We start from the raw sequence: 19,792 nt of genomic DNA, 5'->3' as shown, positions 1-19,792 counted from the left end.
AAAACGGGACCTGAAATAAATCCAAAAGGCGTTTTAATCAGGACAGTTTACAGGCTCCTCCTCAGCTTTCACTAGTAATTGTCAGATTTTTCTCTGAATGCTTTTTTCCACTTTCACGTCACCTGTTTGGTTTCAGCTAATTCAATCCAAGCTTTAATATGCTCTGTGAACTTTGAATATTAGTGTACATGTTTTATGTGATCACAGCAAAGGAAAACGTTTTTGTTTTTGTTTCTTTCTTTTTTTTGCGCGCGTGTGATTCGCGGTAATAAAATTATAGCAGTTGTCCACTCACCGTCCAGCAGCTGCAGTTCAGCCACTTTAACAAACAACTTCAGTACAGTTGTCCATCTCCCTCTTCTTCCGTCTCATCTTTGGGCCTTTTCCTTTTTTGTTTTGACGTTTGTTTTCCACTAATCTCAGCTAGCTTGATTTTTTAGGGTACACCGGTCCGTGACTGAAACAGGTACGTGTCAAGCGCGCCAAGAGGAACAGACGGATGTTGTTATAAGAGAATCCGTTTTTCAAAATAAAACAATTTTCCGAGTATGATCGTCAATATAACGGAAATAAAATAACGTATTTATTCGTTCCCTGCGCCTGGTACCAAACTAGTATGGTGGTTGGGGACCACTGTTTTAAACAACAAAGAAAACCTTGCTAACATACATAAAGTCTAGGATCTTACTGCAAAGTGTGTGCATGTGAAGTGAGAGAAACTCCAGCAATCTGTTGTGGAAGCAGGACAGGAGTCCTCTTCTCAAACCTTCATGTGGTCATGGTGTGATATTAAAGTGCCTCCTCCTCCTCTCCCTCAGTGAAACGTGGGACTTGTCTGCTGTGTTCCCGTGAGCCCTGCGCTGAGTTCAGTGTTCAGAACTGTGCAGGAAGTTGACGAAGAAGCAGCTTCAAGTGGAGCGACCTCTGAGGTCTCTCAGAGAGCAAACAAAGGTCAGTGCCTGCAATGGAGGTTCTGTCAGAATCAGAAATTCCTTTATTAGTCCCACAAATGGGGACACTTTTTAACAAGGTCACAGTAGGCCTTTTTATCAGATTTTCTAATGTACTTTGCCTTTAATTTATGTTCCTCTCTGATTCCAAATTGCCAAACAAGTGATTTATAAGTAACTTCAATAGGAGAAATAACAAGGAAAACAGTAAGGCTGTTAACAACAACTAAATGCATGTTATTGATCTCTTTATATGAAGTATTTAACATGTATATACACCATCAGCCAAACATTGAAACACTGACAGATGAAGTGAGCATTGATCATCTTGCTACAATCAATTGTTCTGCTGGGAACCTTTGAGTCCTGGCATTCATGTGGACGCCTCTTTGACGAGTATCATCCACTCAAACATCGTTGCAGACCAAGTACCCCCCCTCATGGCAACAGCACTCCTTGATAGCAGTGCCCCCCCTGCAGGACAATGCAGCTGCAACACTGCAGAAACAGCTCAGGAATGGTCTGATGAACCTGACAAAGAACTCAAGGCGTTGAACTGGACTTTGAATTCCTCAGATCCCAAACCAGTTGAGCATCTGTGGGATGCGCCAGAGCCAATTACCATCCATGTTGGGGCCCCCATGGATCGTTCTGGGCTCATGATGCATCCTATGGACGCCCAGTTGGATTGACATCTGGAGAATTCAGAGGCCAGGTTGACACTTTGAGCTCTTTGTCATGTTCCTCGGGTGGTTCCTGAGCACTTTTTACAGTGATGCAGCTGCACTGTCCTGCTGAGGGGCCACTGCCATTGAGGAATGTCTTTGACATGAGCGGCTGCACTTGGTCTGCAACAATGTTTGGGTGAGTGGTGCCTCTCAAAGAGGCGCCCATGTGAATGCTGGGACTCAAGGTTTCCCAGCAGACTGTGACATTGTCACAAGATGATCAATGTTATTCAGTTTACCTGTCTTTGATTTTAATCTTGTGGTGGATCGTTGCATGTACACATGTTAAATATTTTATAGATGAGATCAGTAAGTGATCAGAATCAGAATCAGTGCAACATAACTATAAACAGTAATAATAATAAAAAAAAACCAATATAATAAAAAATGGTAAGAGAAAGAACCAGAGCAGAAATAGAATATATAATTGTATTAACATAATATGTACAAATATAAACAATGTAATTATAAACAGTGTATTGTTATTAATGAATAATAAATAATAAATATGAGTATGATTCTGGAGGATAGTTAAGTCTCATTCACAGGTTGTTGAACACTGACACTTGTGGTTGGCAGACACCACCATGATGTCACAGTGAGGTCAGCCCTTGGTTGCCCCTCTAGGTTCTGCTTGAGCGGTTGTTAGTTTGTCTTTGTCCTTCTGATTGAATTGAAGGCTTTCGGTTGATGTACACCCCACTTGAGTGTTCAATTGTGTGTTCAGAGACTGCTTGATACACTTTTGAAGCTGCTGTCTTGCTGCAGAAACAACGTTGACGCCAACAAAGCGGTTCAGGTCTCTGCCCTCATCTGTCCATGACGATTCCACCTGAGTTCAGTGAGCATGGACGCGATGCCTTTGCTTGAAGATAATGTTGAACCTCTGTGAGAAAACAAAATGAAAACAATTGCAGGAATTAATTTTCTTTGCAACTGTGTACAACAGCATCCTGCTTGATAACACCAAGCAGAGATCATTATAAAGCTGTTACAGGGCCCTCGGCCTCACTGCCAAGCAGGCCACTAATAACGATCCGATTGTGCTGTGGTGATGTTTTTTGTTTGGAAGCAGTTGTTGTGGTCATGTTCATAGTAGAAGTGCAGAGAACTGATAGCTACAAGCGGTTGTTAGTTCGTCTGCGTCCTTCTGAGTGTATTGAAGATTTGTTTTCAGTTCAGGCACATCTCCCCTCGAGTGTACAAATGTGTTCAGAGAGTGCTTGATAAGCATTATGAAGCTTTTGGAGTTGTTGCTTGGCTGAAGAAACATCGGGGTATAAAGTTTTTCAGGCTAACAGTGTTAGCTAAACAATGTTAAGCGCAGTAAGCTACAACAACCAGTTCACCTCTGTAGAGTTCTAGACACTAAAGTTCAGAAACAGCAATCCAGTTGTAAGTGGTCTGCCAGGGAAATCTGGTTATCAGGCTTGTTTGAACCGACCAACCAGAGCAGACTTAGGCCCCACCTCAAACCCACAGGATTCAAGGAGTGTTTTTACAGCTACTGGATAAACACAAAAATATATATATAAAATATATCTTGAAATAAAATGTATAATGATAATAATAATAGTCTTCTCACTGTTAACAACTCGACTCTCTATGAGTCCTGTTAATAGCCCACAAAGTGCGTTATTTGACAACTTGAGAATGAGGCTCAAAATCAGCAAAGTAACTAGTAACTAAAGCTGTTAGACAAAGTGCAGTGAAAGTATGAATAATATAGTTTATTATAGTTTAATTAGTTTGAAGTTGCAGTAAATGTAAATACTCAGGGACAGTTAGTAGCTCAAAACTGAACTCAAGTAAACTACCTTAATGAGGGTTCAGAATAATTTTACATCAATGTAAATGTTCAAACATTTATTTATGTTGCTGACTGATTTTATAAGCTTCAAATAAAAATCAATAAAAACTCAAATTATGCAAAATATGAAAAGTATTTAACATGTATATCTCCACTGTTCAGCCGAAACATTAAAACAAGTGAAGTGAGCATTGATCATCTTGTTACAATCAAATGTTCTGCTGGGAAACTTTGAGTTCTGTCATTTCTGTGGAGCCTCTTTGACAAACACCACCCACCCAAACACCGTTCAGACCAACTACACCCCCTCATGGCAAAGAACCCAAGGTGTCAAACTGGCCTCCTCATTCTCCAGATTCCAATCCAGCTGAGCATCTATGGGATGAGTCAGAACCAACTCCCATCCATGTTGGGGCCCCCGTGGATCGTTCTTGGCTCTGACTGCATCCAGTGGAAGCTCAGCTGGATTGAGATCTGGGGGATCTGGAGGCCAGGTTGACACCTTGAGCTCTTTCCCACGTTCCTCGGGTCGTTCCTGAGCAGTTTTTGCAGCGTTGCAGGTGTGTTGTCCTGCTGGGGGGGCACTGCCATCAAGGAGTGCTGCTGCCATGAGGGGGTGTACTCGGTCTGCAGCCGTGTTTGGGTGACTGGTGTTTGTCAAAGAGACATCCACATGAATGCTAGGACTCATGGTTTCACAGCCGAACATGGCATTGGAACACAATGATCCATGTTATTTATTTCACCTGTGACTCGTTCTAATGTTGAGGCTCTCAGTGTATACACATGTTCAATGCTTTTTACAGATACACTCAAAACCTCCACAAATAAACACAAAACTTCCACAAAAACACACAAAACTTCCACAAATACACTCAAAATCTCCCCAAAAAGACTAAAAATCTTCATAATGACACACAAAATAACCATAAATACGCACAAAAACTCAACAAAATTTCTATAAATATACATACAACCTCCACAATGACACACAAAATCTCTACAAACCTCCACAAATTCACACAAAACTTCCACAAATATACACAAAACCTCCACAAACACACAAAACCTCCACAAACATAAAACTTCAAAAAACATTAAACCTCCACAAACACAAAACCTCTTAAAATATAAAACCTCCACAAACACACAAAACTTCCACAAACACAAAACCTCTTAAAATATAAAACCTCCACAAACACAAAACCTCCACAAACACACAAAACCTCCACATAGACATCAAACTACCATTGCTCTTCTTTATCTTCCTGCAGGTGATGAATGAGTCCAAAGAAAGAATCACCAAGACGAGCAACAACAGGAGCCTGAAACAGGAAAACTGAGTATCTGAGTGTCTTCTGATGACAACATGTTTCACCTGCTCAGACAGTGATTACTGTTGACTTTACTTAATAAACCTATTTTTATAAATTACACTCTGTTGTGGTTTTAATCCTTCTCACCCGATTTTTAAAGAATGTGTCGAGTCTTGTGATGAAGTCCAATGCATCCGCTCAGTGTCAAAGCTTTAACTACATTTGATAAACATTTATAGACACAAACATATGATAATATTATAATTAGGGTCCTCGCACTGATAGTGTTTGGGCTTTATTGTTTCTGTAAGTTCAAAATGTTCCTCTGCTCACACATAATACATTTTTGAAAGAAGGCAACTGACGCACTATCTTACTCAGCCATTAGCATCATCCGATTTACAGGTTGTTTTCTCCACATCATACACAACAACATGACATATAATTGATAGATATCTAGCGCCACATAGTGGACAGCCCGCTGTATGTGGCTGGCAGCTTTAATTTTGAATATTTTCCTTCATTATTGCCAGAAAATTACTTTTGATCCATCAGAACATTTAAATTTACTTAAGCACTATTTGTGTGGGCGACTTTCTTCTTTCTTTCATTCTTTACACATATCTATACTTTTTAAGTATGACTTCTGCTAACACTACAACATTGTGATGACTCATGCATTCATATAAAAACATTATTTTTCAGCTTTAGTTGAGGTGAGGCTCATTTTTATATTTATTGTTCATTATTTATTATATTATAAATAAATTATATTATTTTGGGGATTATGAAAATTCTGAAAAATCTAGTAAATGCTGTCAGAAGAGACCTGGAGCCAGAAGTGAGCTGAGGAGTTAAAACCAACATAACGAATCTTAATTTACAGCCTGGAGTTGAACACTTTAAACAAAACAGTTGTACACATAATAACTGTCAAGGACGATGATGATGTTTTTTCTGGTTATTTTTATTCATGTTTTAGACAATATTTTCTGTCCATACGTTGAGGATAAATGTTACAACCGATTGCTTATTTGTAAAATACCACAGTGTGATTTACAGGTTGGTAATAAACGGTGGCGGTAACAGAAGAATGAACATCGGATAGAAAGAGAAACAATACAAAAACAGACGTAGGTGTAAAGCAGTGAGGTTTCCCTCTGTGGACTGAAGGCGAGCTGGTTCAGGTGAGGATGTCGTGGGCCTGCTGCTCCACCAGCATGGCCATGTTCTTCACGTCGCCGCACCAGAAGTCCAAACGCTCCTTCATACCTTTGATCTGAGACAGAAAACGACAGGTGAGTGAAGATCAGCAGGTAGAGTGAAGTTCAGCAGGTAGAGTGAAGATCAGCAGGTAGAGTGAAGATCAGCAGGGGACAAAATGTTCTTTTTTGCTCGTTTAGCAGATTTCACCTGTCTTAGTCTGCTTTGTTTTCACACGTGTGATCCGTGTTAGTTTGTGATTTCTTACTTCTGTCACACTCTTGGACGACCACAAGAGAAGAGAGTGTAACTCTGTTCTGATCAGATTAAGGTCTCACAACAAAGAGAAGAAAAACTGACAGTCTCACTCCTTAATTAAGAAATCTTAATCCATTTCCTGCTGCTGTTGGTGAAGAAACTGGTTTGGTTTCGGGGGATTTGATCAAATATACCTTTACTTGATTATTGAACAGTGAGAAACGGCAGCTCTCGCTTTAAACAGACCAGTTAGGAGTAACAACATAATCCATGAGACATTTAGCAGTTGTAAAAAGATTCAATTTCAACAATATGCTGATAAAATCTCTTCAGAAACAGATAAAATCACTTCCGTTGAAATGTGTAAAAACAAAAGGAGGACTGACCTGCTGCAGGTCCAGCACTCTGGGCTGCACCCAGGTCATCTGCACCTTCTGGTCCACCTCATCAATGTTACCTTTGATCAGGCCCACAGACAGAGCCTTCATCACCAGCAGCTCCACCTGCAGGAGACAAACACACATCAGTTCAGATTCATAAACAAAACCTTCGATAAGTAAAATGTAAAAAACTGCTCAAAGATCTGCTCTGTGCAGACGTTACAACAGGAAGTTCAATTCAAGAATCTCTCTTGTAATTAAAGTCATTTTAATCACAGTCCATAGATTTTAAATGACGTTTATTGATGAGCTGATTAAATCCAACCGACCTCATTAACAGGGATTTTGGCACTCTGAGCGATCTCAGTGAAGGTGAGCTGTCTGTGGTTTGCAGGCCGAGTGAAAGTCATCTGGAAGGAAAGGAGAGTGAGTGAGTTAATATTCTTGTTTTTAACCTTCATGACAACATCGTCAGTCAACATGAGGCAGATCCCGAACTTTTAAACATGCATCTCAGGCCAGTAGGTGTCAATAAAGTCTACGATACGTTGATATGCAGTGAGATTTATCCATTTACAACTGGGCTGAAGGTGTTCTGTGTACAGAGATATAAAGTGAGCTGATCTCACTCACCTCCATCACACAGAGCAGCTGGATCTTCTGCATCAGTTTAGCTTCATGTGTTGCAAGATCCGGCTACAACCAACAGAGAAAGATTCATCAGACAGCAACCAAAAAACAGAACAGAACCAGGTGACAATCCTCTGACCAGGTCCCAGATACTGATGTTACTGACATTGCTACACTCAAAATACTAAATCATTACATCATGGGAACACATAAAAAAGAGTGAGCATTATAGATATTTCTGTATTTATCATAAACGGGTTGTTTTAGGGCAGAAATCCATTGTTGAAGAGATTTAAAGATGCATTAATCCCTCAGGTAGCATCGATTTAGTCCTCACATGCTGATTACAGTTGATTTATTAATTGTTGTTAATCACCTGTTGGCCCCAGGCAGACTTGAAGCCCTGGAATTTCTCCACATTGCCTCCATTGAAGGCGTATAGTGTGTCAATGAGCCACTGTTTGTCTGTGTTCCTCAGGGACTCCAGCACAGGATGCATCAGCTGCAGAGACACAACAGCAGACGTCGTCACTGACAGACCACGTTACACAACACACGATGACCAAAGTGTATTTCAGTTAAAATCCCACCAGCTCTCCGAAGTTGTAAACTCCCTCTCCTAAGAGTCCAGCCAGTCCCAGTGTGAACGCCCTCTCCTGCTTCTCCGTCTCTGTGGAGGAAACGACAGGTTAAATCACTGAAACATTAAAGTGGGTGATGTTCTGAGCTCCATCCGCCTGGAATCAAGTCCAGAAGTCGTTTCCCATCATGCCTCTGCTCACCTGGAAGATCTTTGATGTCCACACAGCCGAGGTAGCGCAGAGCGTCCTTGTAGTAGGAGGCGTGGTTCCCGATGATGCGGTAATATTTGCTAGAGAGGTCGTAAAACCGGCCGTGGACCGACGTCACGCCGGGCAAGTTATTCAGCATTTCCTCGACGTCTTCAATGAGTTTCTGAAAGCGTACAGACAAAAAGGAGATACATGATTACTTATACTGCTTTAACTCTTTACATGCTTGGATGCAATCTAGTTTTTGAGTTGCTTCATCAAATCAGGGAGAGCCGAGATCTCTGCTGGGTGTTTAAATGCTTGTTGTGTTTTCTTCTCCTGAGTTTGGATGCAACCATTGAGTTATTTCAGTAGGAAAAGGAATTTCACAAGTGTGAGATGAAGTTCACTATTCTTGTTTTTTTTTTTCAAACAGCTGTGGGTGTTTGCAGCTCTGCATCACAGACACGTCGAGTGTGAACACTGCCTGCAGCTTGATGCTCAGAAGGTGTTATAACTGGTTATGACTGAATGAGTTATTTTTGTCACAGCAGATTGAAGAGTTTAGGAGCTTTTACCTTTGTGGCAGGAAGGTCGTTGATCTCCAGTTTCAGACTGCCGATGGACGTCTTGCAGAGAATGACGGCTTCATCACTGCTTTTCACCTGAAACAGACAGAGACACAAAGTTTCATCAGAAATACAGTTTAGAAAAGTCCATTATTTACACTCAAGTGCCAGTTTATTATGCACACCTACCTAAAACTAAAGCAGTCCAATAAAACAACCCTGCAGATAATTCTCCCTTCATGAAGGTTAACATCTTCAATTTTAGTTTAATATAATTTACTAGGATAATTAAAGGCTATATTTTGTTTAAATGTTAATTAATTGTTTTGTGTTATACAGAGACGTATTCTTGATATTGAGCCAACCCTGATATACTGATGCTGATATAAACAGGGAGGTAAATGTGCTGAAGACACATCTCAGTCTGATACAACAGAATTTAACAGCACCAGAAACTAAACGGGCTCAATTTAAAATGGTATAAAAAGGTATAATTCATGTGTTAGCCCAGAGTAACTTTGATGAGGTGTAATAAATAAACTACTGAGTGTATATTTCACAGCCTGTGTGGTATCAGTTAAAGTACCTTCTCCTTGGTCTTCTCCAGAAAAGTGATGGCATCTTTAGGATCTAGAAACAGAAAACTTTTTTGTAAATACTGTGATATATTCTCCTAAACTGTCTCCTGCTGAGAATCACTCCTTGCTGCTTTATGTTGTTCTCACCTGTCATCTGTCTGGCGACATACAGTATAATCTCCATGAGGGACAACGGGTTGATTCTGACAGAGAGCAGAAACAATAAATTATGATTAAAACAGGCAAACAAGCAGAAAATACTGAACCGGCAGGTGTTACGACGTCAGACTTTTATCTCACCTGTGTTCAAAGTCGCTGAGGAAATTGTCATAAAGCTTTAAGAAAACAAAAAGTTATGTTAGATCACAGAAAATACCAAAATGTTTAACTTTCATCTCAATGGAAACAAATAGCATTTTGATATTGTTTATAGTTTACATCCCACAAAGCCTCTTATATCAGTACATAGTTTAGTTTTGTGAACATGACACTGATCCTTTAACATCAGAGGATTCATGTTGCGCCTTTTCTGAATGTCTTCTTCTGTTACAGACCAAAACAGACAATCACAGTGGCTAATATGCAGCTTTATGAACATAGATAATCAAAATATAATTATACCAGCATGAGATACAGAGATGTTTGGCCTGGCAACAATGCATTACGCATGTGTTGTTCATTGTTTTGTATTGTCACAACCCCGTTTATAACCATGTAAAAAAAGATAAAAAATGACGAGACAGACATAATTTTACATTCTACAAACTACGGCCCCCAAATGAATGTTTACAGTGAGCTGTCATTGCAAAACAAACCAAACTAGTATCAATGTTTCTGATGACACACAGAACAATTGTTCCAATTTAACACAGTGCTTTGCTTCATCGTCATTTTATGTTTAAATGTTCATGCATTTGCCTCATCGTGATAAATACATATCAGAAAATATTTTGAACAGGATCATAATGCTAAAAAACTTTGGGATGACACGAATACATACATGAGTATTTTATGGTCTCCCATACTTTGTGGTGGAAGTACGTAAGGTGTTCCTGTCATGCAGTTACCTGTATGAGGCCATCTCCTGTTTTGAAGCAAGGATCTTTGACAAAGTCTGTCAGCTTCAGAGTCAACTGATGCCACAATCTGTCGATACAAAACAGTGTTTGTTATAGTCACAGCTCATCTCAACAACACGGTACATCACTACAGCTGTCTGCTAGAAAACTACATGATGAAGGTAAACAAATGCTCCAAATGGACAGTGATGGCTGGTGGGTGTCCGGTGATGATTTGATCAGCTGATATCCAAACTGTAACACCTAATTTGTGCCAATGTTGTAAAACAAAAACAGACAAAAGGTCCAAATGGAATAAAATATATTCATTAGTAACTGTTGATCCTAAAAGGTGTTCATGTTAATATGTCCAACCCTAGTTTTACTGAATACTCTGGGTCTCTGTGCTGTTTGTTGAGCCATATAAGCACTTTCTTTTTCCATTAAGTCATGCTAATTAATGACAGACAACTTTATTACAGAGGAACTTTCACACATTATTCTTTAAAGTGCCTTATTTACAGTTAACCTAAATCGTGATGTGCACTTACAAAGCAGCACTATACTACATTTAACTGTTCTTGCCGTGCACTGACTCATCCATAGCATCCAAGCTAGCACCAACAGCTAGGAAAACTTGTGACAGATTTCTAAACTTTGTCTTCCACAAGCACATTTCTGGTGCTGGGTTCAAGACATCAACCCAATTAAATTAGTCTCCTGAAGTATGAAGTATTTACATGTTAAAACTGATAAAAGAAACCAAGTATCCGCTCTGATCTTAAAGAAGAAACTTGCGGCTAACATTAGCCAACCCTCAGCTAACGCTAGCTCCGGCCATGACTCAGCGTGCACTTCCAATGAATGAGCTAGCTAACGTCAGCTAGCCTAGCGTTAGCAGCTAAGCTAGCAGACATGCACGGCTTCTCACCTTTTGTTGTAAAATTCCTCCAACATGTGCCACTCCGCCGCCATCTCCGGCGTGGAGCTGTTGCTCTGCTGTTGTTTGAGGTACCCGGTAACATCTTTCATTGTGGCGACGAACTGAAGTGGAGTTTTATTCGGAACTGATGAGTGTTGTTGAATTTTCAGCTAACGTCAAGTCGCCTTCAGTGTTGTGAGTCTGCTGCTTCGGCTGCTGAGCGCAAAGGATGATGGGAAATAAAGGGGGCGTTTCTAAAACTTCTAGCTAATGTTAGCTAAAATTTTCTTGCTCAGGAATGTTGATTTCTTGACTGCTACACGCTCTGTGTGTTAGACCCTGTGGTTTGTTTTTCATTAATACATTAATTAAATTAAACTCATTATGGAACCAGGCTTGGTAGCTAACAATAGGGCTATTTCTGTGTAGCTAAAGTCGGGCTACATCGTACATTACGGTACTGCTGTCCTCGTCATAAGGAGGTCAAAGGACGACAACAACACATCTGAGCAGGCAGGCAGACATCAGTTTATCTGATTTAATGTGGATAAAATGTGTTAACAGCTCCAGTCTGTGTTCAGGAATCTGCTGCAGGTGCTTTATTTTGAGGTCACAGCTGTGAAATGGCTCCTTCAGTGAGCTCCTCTGTCATGTCACCTGTCAGACTGGGCTGTGTGTACCGCAGTGTGTGTTGGACAGCCAGCAGGACGCTCTCTGTGAACGGTTAGTGAACATTAGAGAGCGGAAATAAAGAAGGGACAGTGAGAAGAAGTGAGTAATTGTGCCTTGTTTTTTTTTTTAGGCTTGAGTCAAAGGAGTGTGTGTCCAGCTCCAGGTGCAGCAGCTCTGTGCAGGTACTCCACCATCAGAGACACACTTGCTCATGCATCAATGTCACTGAACATTTGGGTCACATAAAAATGGCTTAAATCAAGCTAATGTTCATTGTCTGTAAGCAGCAGTGTATTTTACATGCAGATTAATCCAACATGGATTTTAAGGGCACACGTCACCTACTTTGTGATATTCATCTGTCATGTATCCCAGTGGAAACTTGCAATCCTGCACTTTTAATTGCACTTCACAATCAGTTAAGCTGTGCATACTTGAGGAATGAGATATCTGATTCCAGTCTGTAATGGGAGCACACAGTGTATAACATCTTTTCAAATACATTCATGCTCTTCGGTCTCAGTTGTATAGCAGAAAGCTCACAGCTCTGTTTTGCTGCGAAGCTCCAGAAATGTTTTGTGGACTGCGACACTTCACCTGACTTTATATCAGCATTTGAAAGATGGTTATCACAGTTCCACAAAACCTCCAAAGGTGACCAGCTGTCCAAAGATATTCTTTTACGATTGCAGAAGTCTCGAAAATGCACAAAACATTCACATTTGAGAGGCAGAAACCAGAGTTTGGGCATTTTTCTTCTAAAGAAAAGGAATGAAAACAATTATCAAAACTGTTGCCAGCTACTTTTCTTTTAATTGATCATTAGCTTAATAGAGTTCAGTACATTTTTATACCTGTAGCATCTGTAAATGAATAAGTCAAGCAGCAGTAAGACTTGATGTGGAGTAGTAGAGATACAGGTGATTGGAGTGAGGCTGTGACACTTTTACTGAAACTAAAACAAAACAAATATGTATGCTCATCTCAGAACGAACTCTTCTTGCTCAGAAATATCTTCATGTCTGTTTTGCACCCTCTCAGACAAACACACTCTCCCCGGTGGATCGGGGCTCGGGGGCTTTTCTCCCGTGGCGGTGGCGGTGCAGACGAGGAGCAGCAGACTCTGGAGGACGTCGCCAAGAACATCAGAGAGCGGCAGTTTAAGAGGGTGGTGGTGATGGCTGGAGCCGGGATCAGCACGCCGAGTGGCATCCCAGATTTCAGGTACAAAGGTCAGATATGATTTTATTAACGTGTGTTATGAACTATCAGGTGCGTCCTGAGGATCTGTCAGCACGTCATCTCCTCTCACAGGTCTCCAGGCAGCGGTCTCTATGACAACCTGCAGCAGTACGACCTGCCGTACGCCGAGGCCATATTCGAGATCGGCTTTTTCCGTCACAACCCTAATCCGTTCTTCGCGCTGGCCAAAGAGCTGTACCCGGGGAACTATCAGCCCAACCTGACTCATTATTTTGTGCGACTGCTGCACGAGAAGAAGCAGCTGCTCAGGATGTACACGCAGAACATCGACGGGCTGGAAAGATGTATGTGTTTTATATCTTCTAGCTTCTTTTGGCAGCCTTTCTAAAAATGTTACTGTCATCATACTTTATTGTCTGTGTGTGTGGTAAGTGGCAGGAATTCCTCCTGAGATGTTGGTGGAGGCTCACGGTACATTTGCCACGGCCACCTGCACCGTCTGCCGGAAGAACTACAAGGGAGAGGAGCTGCGAGTGAGTTTATATATGAATATGCAAATATTTTAAATATCACAAGTTTAACTGCTGGACACAAGACGTCTCTTATCAGGGACGCAGGAGTCAGTCTGTATAATGACGTCATTATGAATCGTGAGTGACAAGTCATTTTATATATTATATTTATTAACAACAATTTCAAGTACGTAATTTCAGTATGAGAAGGTTTGCAACTTCCCCAGACTTCATTATAAAATCACTCGATTTTGTGAGTTGTTGAGTTAGAAGGAACTTGGTAAACTTCTGGAAACACTGTCTGTGACAAACTCTTAATTAGCTGAGCCTCCTTGTTCATTTGGCATCACTTTTTCTACACAACACTTGTCACAAATCGTGGCTCCACTCCAGATTTAAAGAGAAAACTGACACTTTTATCAATAAATGTGAAAACAGCCTTTTAGTGTCAAACTCTGCACATCATCCGCTAAAAGATTCGACTGCAGGAACAAGTTGAATAATTAATTTTCACTGGCAGATTGTCAGATTTTAGCCATTTGTCTTTATTGTGACGAGATTCACTGATTGTCTTGTTAAAAGTAAAGTAATTCCTCACTCCACTGATCCCCTGTGAACATAAGAAACGAGTTTCACATCAGATGAGTTTGTGAATGTTGTTTTGTCCGACTGCGATGCAACGACTCCTGTGAATCTTTATAGGAAACGCTGCATCTCCTCGTTTTAAGTGATATTTTTGAGCCCAGCATTTGTAACTCTACACATTTACTTATATTTCTTTGCTCCGTATGTGCTTATTGAAAGTATTTGTCATTCATACAAAAATATTTTTATATATTAAGCTCCAAGTTTCCTATGTCAGATATATGATTTGCTTGCTGTCCCTCGTTGTATCTCGTTGTTCTGCTGAAGACTGTTTGAATTTGTAGTTAAAAGTCAGATAAAACTTCACTTCGGTTAAAACTTTACTGGCTCACTTTTAATATGAATCTAAAAAGTCTTATTCGTCTAATTTCCGCGTGTCATCAGCCAGATGTGATGAGCGGGACGGTCCCGAAGTGTCCCACCTGTACGGGCGTCGTCAAGCCCGACATCGTGTTTTTCGGAGAGGAGCTTCCACGTCACTTCTTCAAGTACCTGACAGACTTCCCGCTGGCCGACCTGCTGATCGTCATGGGAACGTCGCTGGAGGTGAGCGCTTCAGACTTCATCATGTCCCTGAAACATGAAACAATGTGTGAAGATTTAATTTTTAAAGTCAATGTTTTTAACTTTATACTTATTTGTATTTATAGTCAAAAAGTTGTACTTTATAATGTTGATATTTAGCTACGATATGAATGTTTATTACAGCTGGATGAGATTCTGTCACCTCTATTCATAAGTTGTTATGAAACTATTCTGAGTCCCACCTAAAACCCCTGAAGTTCCTAATAGTGTTGAACTCATGATCAACAGAGTTTAAGCTGTAAACTCTTTAATAATGGCAACAAACCAAAAAGAGAATTGTTTATAAATCAGCCGCTGTCGTCGACTCTCTGCTCTGCAGGTGGAGCCCTTCGCCAGCCTGGCAGGAGCTGTTCGCGGCTCCGTCCCTCGTCTGCTCATCAACAGGGACCTGGTGGGGCCGTTCGCCTGGCGCCGCCGGCCTCAGGACGTCGTGCAGCTGGGGGACGTGGTGGGCGGCGTGCAGGCTCTGGTCGACGCTCTCGGCTGGACTCAGGAGCTGGACGCTCTGATGGCGGCCGGTGCTGAGAAAGTGGGTTTGTGTTCTCATCTGTTCTGTTCTTAGGTTTCAGTATTCATCAGGGCGACAGTACACACAAGAAAAACTCTTAGTGGTTCCCATCAAAACTATGTAACTACATGCATGTGTTTAATTTAGATTTCCTGATTTCTAACTGTATTAACTTGTCCTCAGTGTCTGTGATCTAACTGTGGAGCTTCGTCACTTATGTTGTTGTTTGTACTTTCATCTGCAGGCTGCCACAAAGACAGAAGAGTGAACATTTCACTGCATCACGCTGGAAGTTTGACTTTATTCACTGCACCCAGTAATGAAAACACCAACAATGTGAGACTTTTGTGCACAAGGTTTTACTGAGGTTGCTAGCTGAGGCCAGAAAAGGGAACTGCTCCACTGGAAATACAGTAAAACAGAACTTTTTGTCAGTAAAATATCACTAAATTGCCGGTGAGTGATGAAGTGGGGGGAAAATCAAACGACAGAAGCTTTTAGTGGTAAAAATAGTTGAACAGTAGATGTTCTTGTGCAGCTGGTCGACTAACTTGAGCCAAAAAGAAAGATTTTGAATATTATATTTTATTTATGAGCCTCTAATTTTCTCAAATGTGTCAAATCTGTATGAAAGAAATGCAACAACGACCTTCATGATGGCCTTTGTTTTCTAATGACGATTCAGAAATGAATCCCACTGAGATTCACTGAAGAATCACTGGTTTCAGTGGAATTTAATATCTTTATTATTATAATGTGTAATACAAGCTGAAGTCTGATGCTGAATGTCAGGAGTGCTGCAATAAAACTGTTGGTGAATTTGCACAGGTGATGATTTAGTAAATAGTGTCTCTGTCAGGGACTATTTTCAGCAGCGGATTTATCAACATTTGGTGCTGTTGTGAGTATTTGTGGCAGCAGGACTGTGTGTGTGTGTGTGTGTGTGTGTGTGTGTGTGTTCATGTTCAGTGTTGTTCTTACATGAGATTTGGCGACAGCATCATGTCACGTCTTTGGTCAGCAGAGGGAGCCAGAGGACAACGTGTAGCGTGACTGAGTCCTCTGAGAGGTTTTAGGATGCTTGAAGCTGAAGCAGAGTTCAGGATGTTGTTGAGGAGAAAGAAATCTCAGTGATCAATAAAGTCAATCACTAATATGTTTCATTACTTCAGTCTTCAGTCTTCCACTCTACTGCATGTTGGAGGCAAAAGTTGTACTACTTGTGTCGGTATCCTCGCAAGTTCTATCAGTATTTCCAGCTGAGAGCGAGTGACGTCATCGTGCCTCGTGGTGTTCAGAGTTCTGCAGCTTATTACAGGTTTTTATCATATTCAGCACCTTCATCAGTATTTTAAACTCTCACACCCAGCTCCAATTTTCACCTCTCCCTCCTCTCCCTTCTGTAAAAAGAAAAAAAAAGAAGTGTTTTCAGAGAGCTGCTGACGTCTCTGTACCAAGAGATGGTTTCATCACATCTTGTTAATATCATCTACAGCTTCACTCTCATGAAGGCGACGCTGACGACGACTTCCAGCTGACACACGTTTGTTTTTGCAATAAATACGAGATCCGTCTGTTTTGACACTTTTTATGAAGGTGCCTCTTAAAGGACAACAATTCTTAACAGTTCACCCAAAAATTAGGTTTTAGTTAGTTGTCTAATTACACCCATGCTGATGGAATGTCATCAGCATGGGTGGAAGACACAAAATGACCACAAAGAGACACAGAATGACTAAAAAGAGACACAGAATGACTGTTAAGAGACACAAAATGACAACAAAGACGCAAAATGTGAACAAAGACACAAAATGACTACAAAGAGATACAAAATGACAAAGAGACACAGAATGTGAACAAAGACACAAAATGACTACAAAGAGACACAAAATGACAACAAAGAGACACAAAATGACTGTAAAAAGACACAAAATGACTATAAAGAGACACAAAATGACTACAAAGAGACACAAAATGACTGTTAAAAGACACAAAATGACTGTAAAGACAAAACATGACTACAAAGAGACACAAAATGACTGTTAAAAGACACAAAATGACTACAATGAGACACAAAATGACTACAAAGAGACACAAAATGACTGTAAAGACACAAAATGACTACAAAGAGACACAAAATGACTGTAAAGACACAACATGACTACAAAGAGACACAAAATGACTGTTAAAAGACACAAAATGACTACAATGAGACACAAAATGACTACAAAGAGACACAAAATGACTACAATGAGACACAAAATGACTACAAAGAGACACAAAATGACTGTAAAAAGACACAAAATGACAAAGACACAAAATGATGACAAAGAGACACAAAATGACTACAAAGAACACAACATCTCAAACACATGCAACATGACAACAGAGGGACATAAATTACATAAAAAGGAGACACACACAAAAACTGTACAGAGACACTCTGGTGAAGTTTGTAATCCAGAAAACATTTCACAGTAACACAGTGCTGCAGTTCTCTCCTGAACAACTCATTTCACGGGGGACTTTGGTTAAATCCAACCGAAACTCCAACATGGCAGATCACGAAGCACTGATCGTGTTATTTCTTGATATACTGACGCTGTTCACCGAGACAGTTTTCTTGTTCTGATCAGAAATAGTTCGTTCATATGACAAAACCAGTCTTTTGTCATCAAGGACAAGAAGCTGAACAAGAGACTCTATACAAGAGTAGACAGACAGACAGCGGATGAAAAAGATGTTGAGAAGGCAGCAGACTGTGTTAATGTCCAATTTGCACATCTCAGTCGGGGGCCTGTTCAGTGTGTATCGTCTCACTGTGGTAGAAAGTTTTTTCAGCTTCATCAATCCCATTTTAATGCGGCAGCATTGATGTTGGTCCTTTGTCGCTGACTATCTGAGGGAGACAGAAGCCCTGCACTACATGGCTTCTGAAAGGCATGAATGGATGACTAACAGGTCTATCAGGCACACGTCTGAGGGGTCTGAAGACCCCTGGGGGGCCCCGCGGGGACCAGGCTGTGCATTATTTACCATAGAGTTCAGTCTGATATCTACAGTGAGGACTGTCAGTGTGGAGCTCCTGTGGGAGGAAACTTTAGACAGGAGTCAGTTCTGAAGTCTGGGACAAAATGTGCAGTTCAGCAGCACCTGAGAGTCCTGCTACACCTGGAGCACGAAACAGAAGACAAAACTGCTTTAGAAGGACTATAAAAAAGACAAATAGACAACAAAGAGACACAAAATGACTTCAAAGAGACACAAAATGACTTCAGAGACACAAAATGACTTCAAAGAGACACAAAATGACTTCAGAGACACAAAATGACTTCAGAGACACAAAATGACTTCAAAGAGACACAAAATGACTTCAGAGACACAAAATGACAACAAAGCCATGGCCAGTGACTACAAAAAGTGACAATGAAGGGACATAATTTATGCAAAAAGAGACCCAAAACAACTTTAGAGAGGCAAAAGTACTACAAAGAGACAAAGCAACCACAGAGACATGAAACAACTACAAAGAGACAAAGCAACCACAGAGACATGAAACAACTACAAAGAGACAAAGCAACCACAGAGACATGGAACAACTACAAAGAGACAAAGCAACCACAGAGACATGGAACAACTACAAAGAGACAAAGCAACCACAGAGACATGGAACAACTACAAAGAGACAAAGCAACCACAGAGACATGGAACAACTACAAAGAGACAAAGCAACCACAGAGACATGGAAGAACTACAAAGAGACTTAAAGCAACTACAGAGACATGGAACAACTACAAAGAGACAAAGCAACCATAGAGACATGGAACAACTACAAAGAGACTTAAAGCAACTACAGAGAAATGGAACAACTACAAAGAGACAAAGCAACCACAGAGACATGGAACAACTACAAAGAGACAAAGCAACCACAGAGACATGGAACAACTACAAAGAGACAAAGCAACCACAGAGACATGGAAGAACTACAAAGAGACTTAAAGCAACTACAGAGACATGGAACAACTACAAAGTGACAAAGCAACCATAGAGACATGGAACAACTACAAAGAGACTTAAAGCAACAACAGAGAAATGGAACAACTACAAAGAGACAAAGCAACCACAGAGACATGGAACAACTACAAAGAGACAAAGCAACCACAGAGACATGGAACAACTACAAAGAGACAAAGCAACCACAGAGACATGGAACAACTACAAAGAGACAAAGCAACCACAGAGACATGGAACAACTACAAAGAGACAAAGCAACCACAGAGACATGGAACAACTACAAAGAGACAAAGCAACCACAGAGACATGAAATAAGACACAATAAACAAGAGAGACAAAACAACCACAAAGAGACGCAAAGAAACTACATAGACAGATAAATAAACATAAGGAGACACAAAATGAAAACACAGAGAAGCATAAATTATATTAACGCACAAAACGGCAGCGCAGCCGCTGCCTGCGTCGTGTCGTCGAGGTG

General features: G+C 40.7%; 2 protein-coding genes and 1 long non-coding RNA gene across 3 annotated transcripts; 2 read left to right on the top strand and 1 right to left on the bottom strand.

The window, feature by feature from the left end:
• The first annotated feature begins 821 nt into the window (after positions 1–821).
• On the top strand, positions 822–4,922 carry LOC115580427 (uncharacterized). Its single transcript, XR_003983859.1, has 2 exons — positions 822–951; positions 4,763–4,922. It is a non-coding gene; the product is annotated as an uncharacterized LOC115580427 (long non-coding RNA).
• An 828-nt stretch (positions 4,923–5,750) lies between these two features.
• On the bottom strand, positions 5,751–11,408 carry LOC115580423 (26S proteasome non-ATPase regulatory subunit 13-like). The gene is made up of 13 exons (XM_030414733.1): positions 11,182–11,408; positions 10,260–10,338; positions 9,493–9,527; positions 9,340–9,395; positions 9,201–9,244; positions 8,624–8,710; positions 8,058–8,229; positions 7,866–7,945; positions 7,652–7,777; positions 7,279–7,341; positions 6,975–7,055; positions 6,652–6,768; positions 5,751–6,083 (listed from the first exon to the last, which is right to left on the bottom strand). The coding sequence occupies exons 1-13, from the start codon at positions 11,280–11,282 to the stop codon at positions 5,988–5,990; spliced, it is 1,137 nt and encodes a 378-aa protein (XP_030270593.1). The 5' UTR covers positions 11,283–11,408; the 3' UTR covers positions 5,751–5,987.
• Positions 11,409–11,412: 4 nt separating this feature from the next.
• LOC115580425 (NAD-dependent protein deacetylase sirtuin-3-like) lies at positions 11,413–16,463 on the top strand. Its single transcript, XM_030414735.1, has 8 exons — positions 11,413–11,895; positions 11,975–12,026; positions 12,886–13,068; positions 13,159–13,391; positions 13,480–13,580; positions 14,589–14,750; positions 15,109–15,318; positions 15,542–16,463. Exons 1-8 carry the CDS (start codon positions 11,796–11,798, stop codon positions 15,563–15,565), a joined length of 1,065 nt encoding a protein of 354 aa, XP_030270595.1. The 5' UTR covers positions 11,413–11,795; the 3' UTR covers positions 15,566–16,463.
• Positions 16,464–19,792: the final 3,329 nt, after the last annotated feature.

Source organism: Sparus aurata, chromosome 4 (assembly GCF_900880675.1).
Source record: "Sparus aurata chromosome 4, fSpaAur1.1, whole genome shotgun sequence".
Lineage (NCBI taxonomy): Eukaryota > Metazoa > Chordata > Actinopteri > Spariformes > Sparidae > Sparus > Sparus aurata.
Note: the sequence above shows the minus strand (reverse complement) of the source record. Positions and strands in the feature narration are given on the sequence as shown.

What these genes read in the sequence shown, in the direction of transcription:
- LOC115580423 (XM_030414733.1), bottom strand. Translation starts at nt 11,282, where the DNA reads ATGAAAGATGTTACCGGGTACCTCAAACAACAGCAGAGCAACAGCTCC. An exon ending in CTCAGCGACTTTGAACACAG is followed by an intron (nt 9,396 to 9,492) that starts GTGAGATAAAAG and finishes GCTCTCTGTCAG; the next exon opens with AATCAACCCGTTGTCCCTCA. An exon ending in TGTCGCCAGACAGATGACAG is followed by an intron (nt 9,245 to 9,339) that starts GTGAGAACAACA and finishes TTCTGTTTCTAG; the next exon opens with ATCCTAAAGATGCCATCACT.
- LOC115580425 (XM_030414735.1), top strand. Translation starts at nt 11,796, where the DNA reads ATGGCTCCTTCAGTGAGCTCCTCTGTCATGTCACCTGTCAGACTGGGC. An exon ending in GGTGCAGCAGCTCTGTGCAG is followed by an intron (nt 12,027 to 12,885) that starts GTACTCCACCAT and finishes GCACCCTCTCAG; the next exon opens with ACAAACACACTCTCCCCGGT. An exon ending in CATCGACGGGCTGGAAAGAT is followed by an intron (nt 13,392 to 13,479) that starts GTATGTGTTTTA and finishes GTGTGTGGTAAG; the next exon opens with TGGCAGGAATTCCTCCTGAG.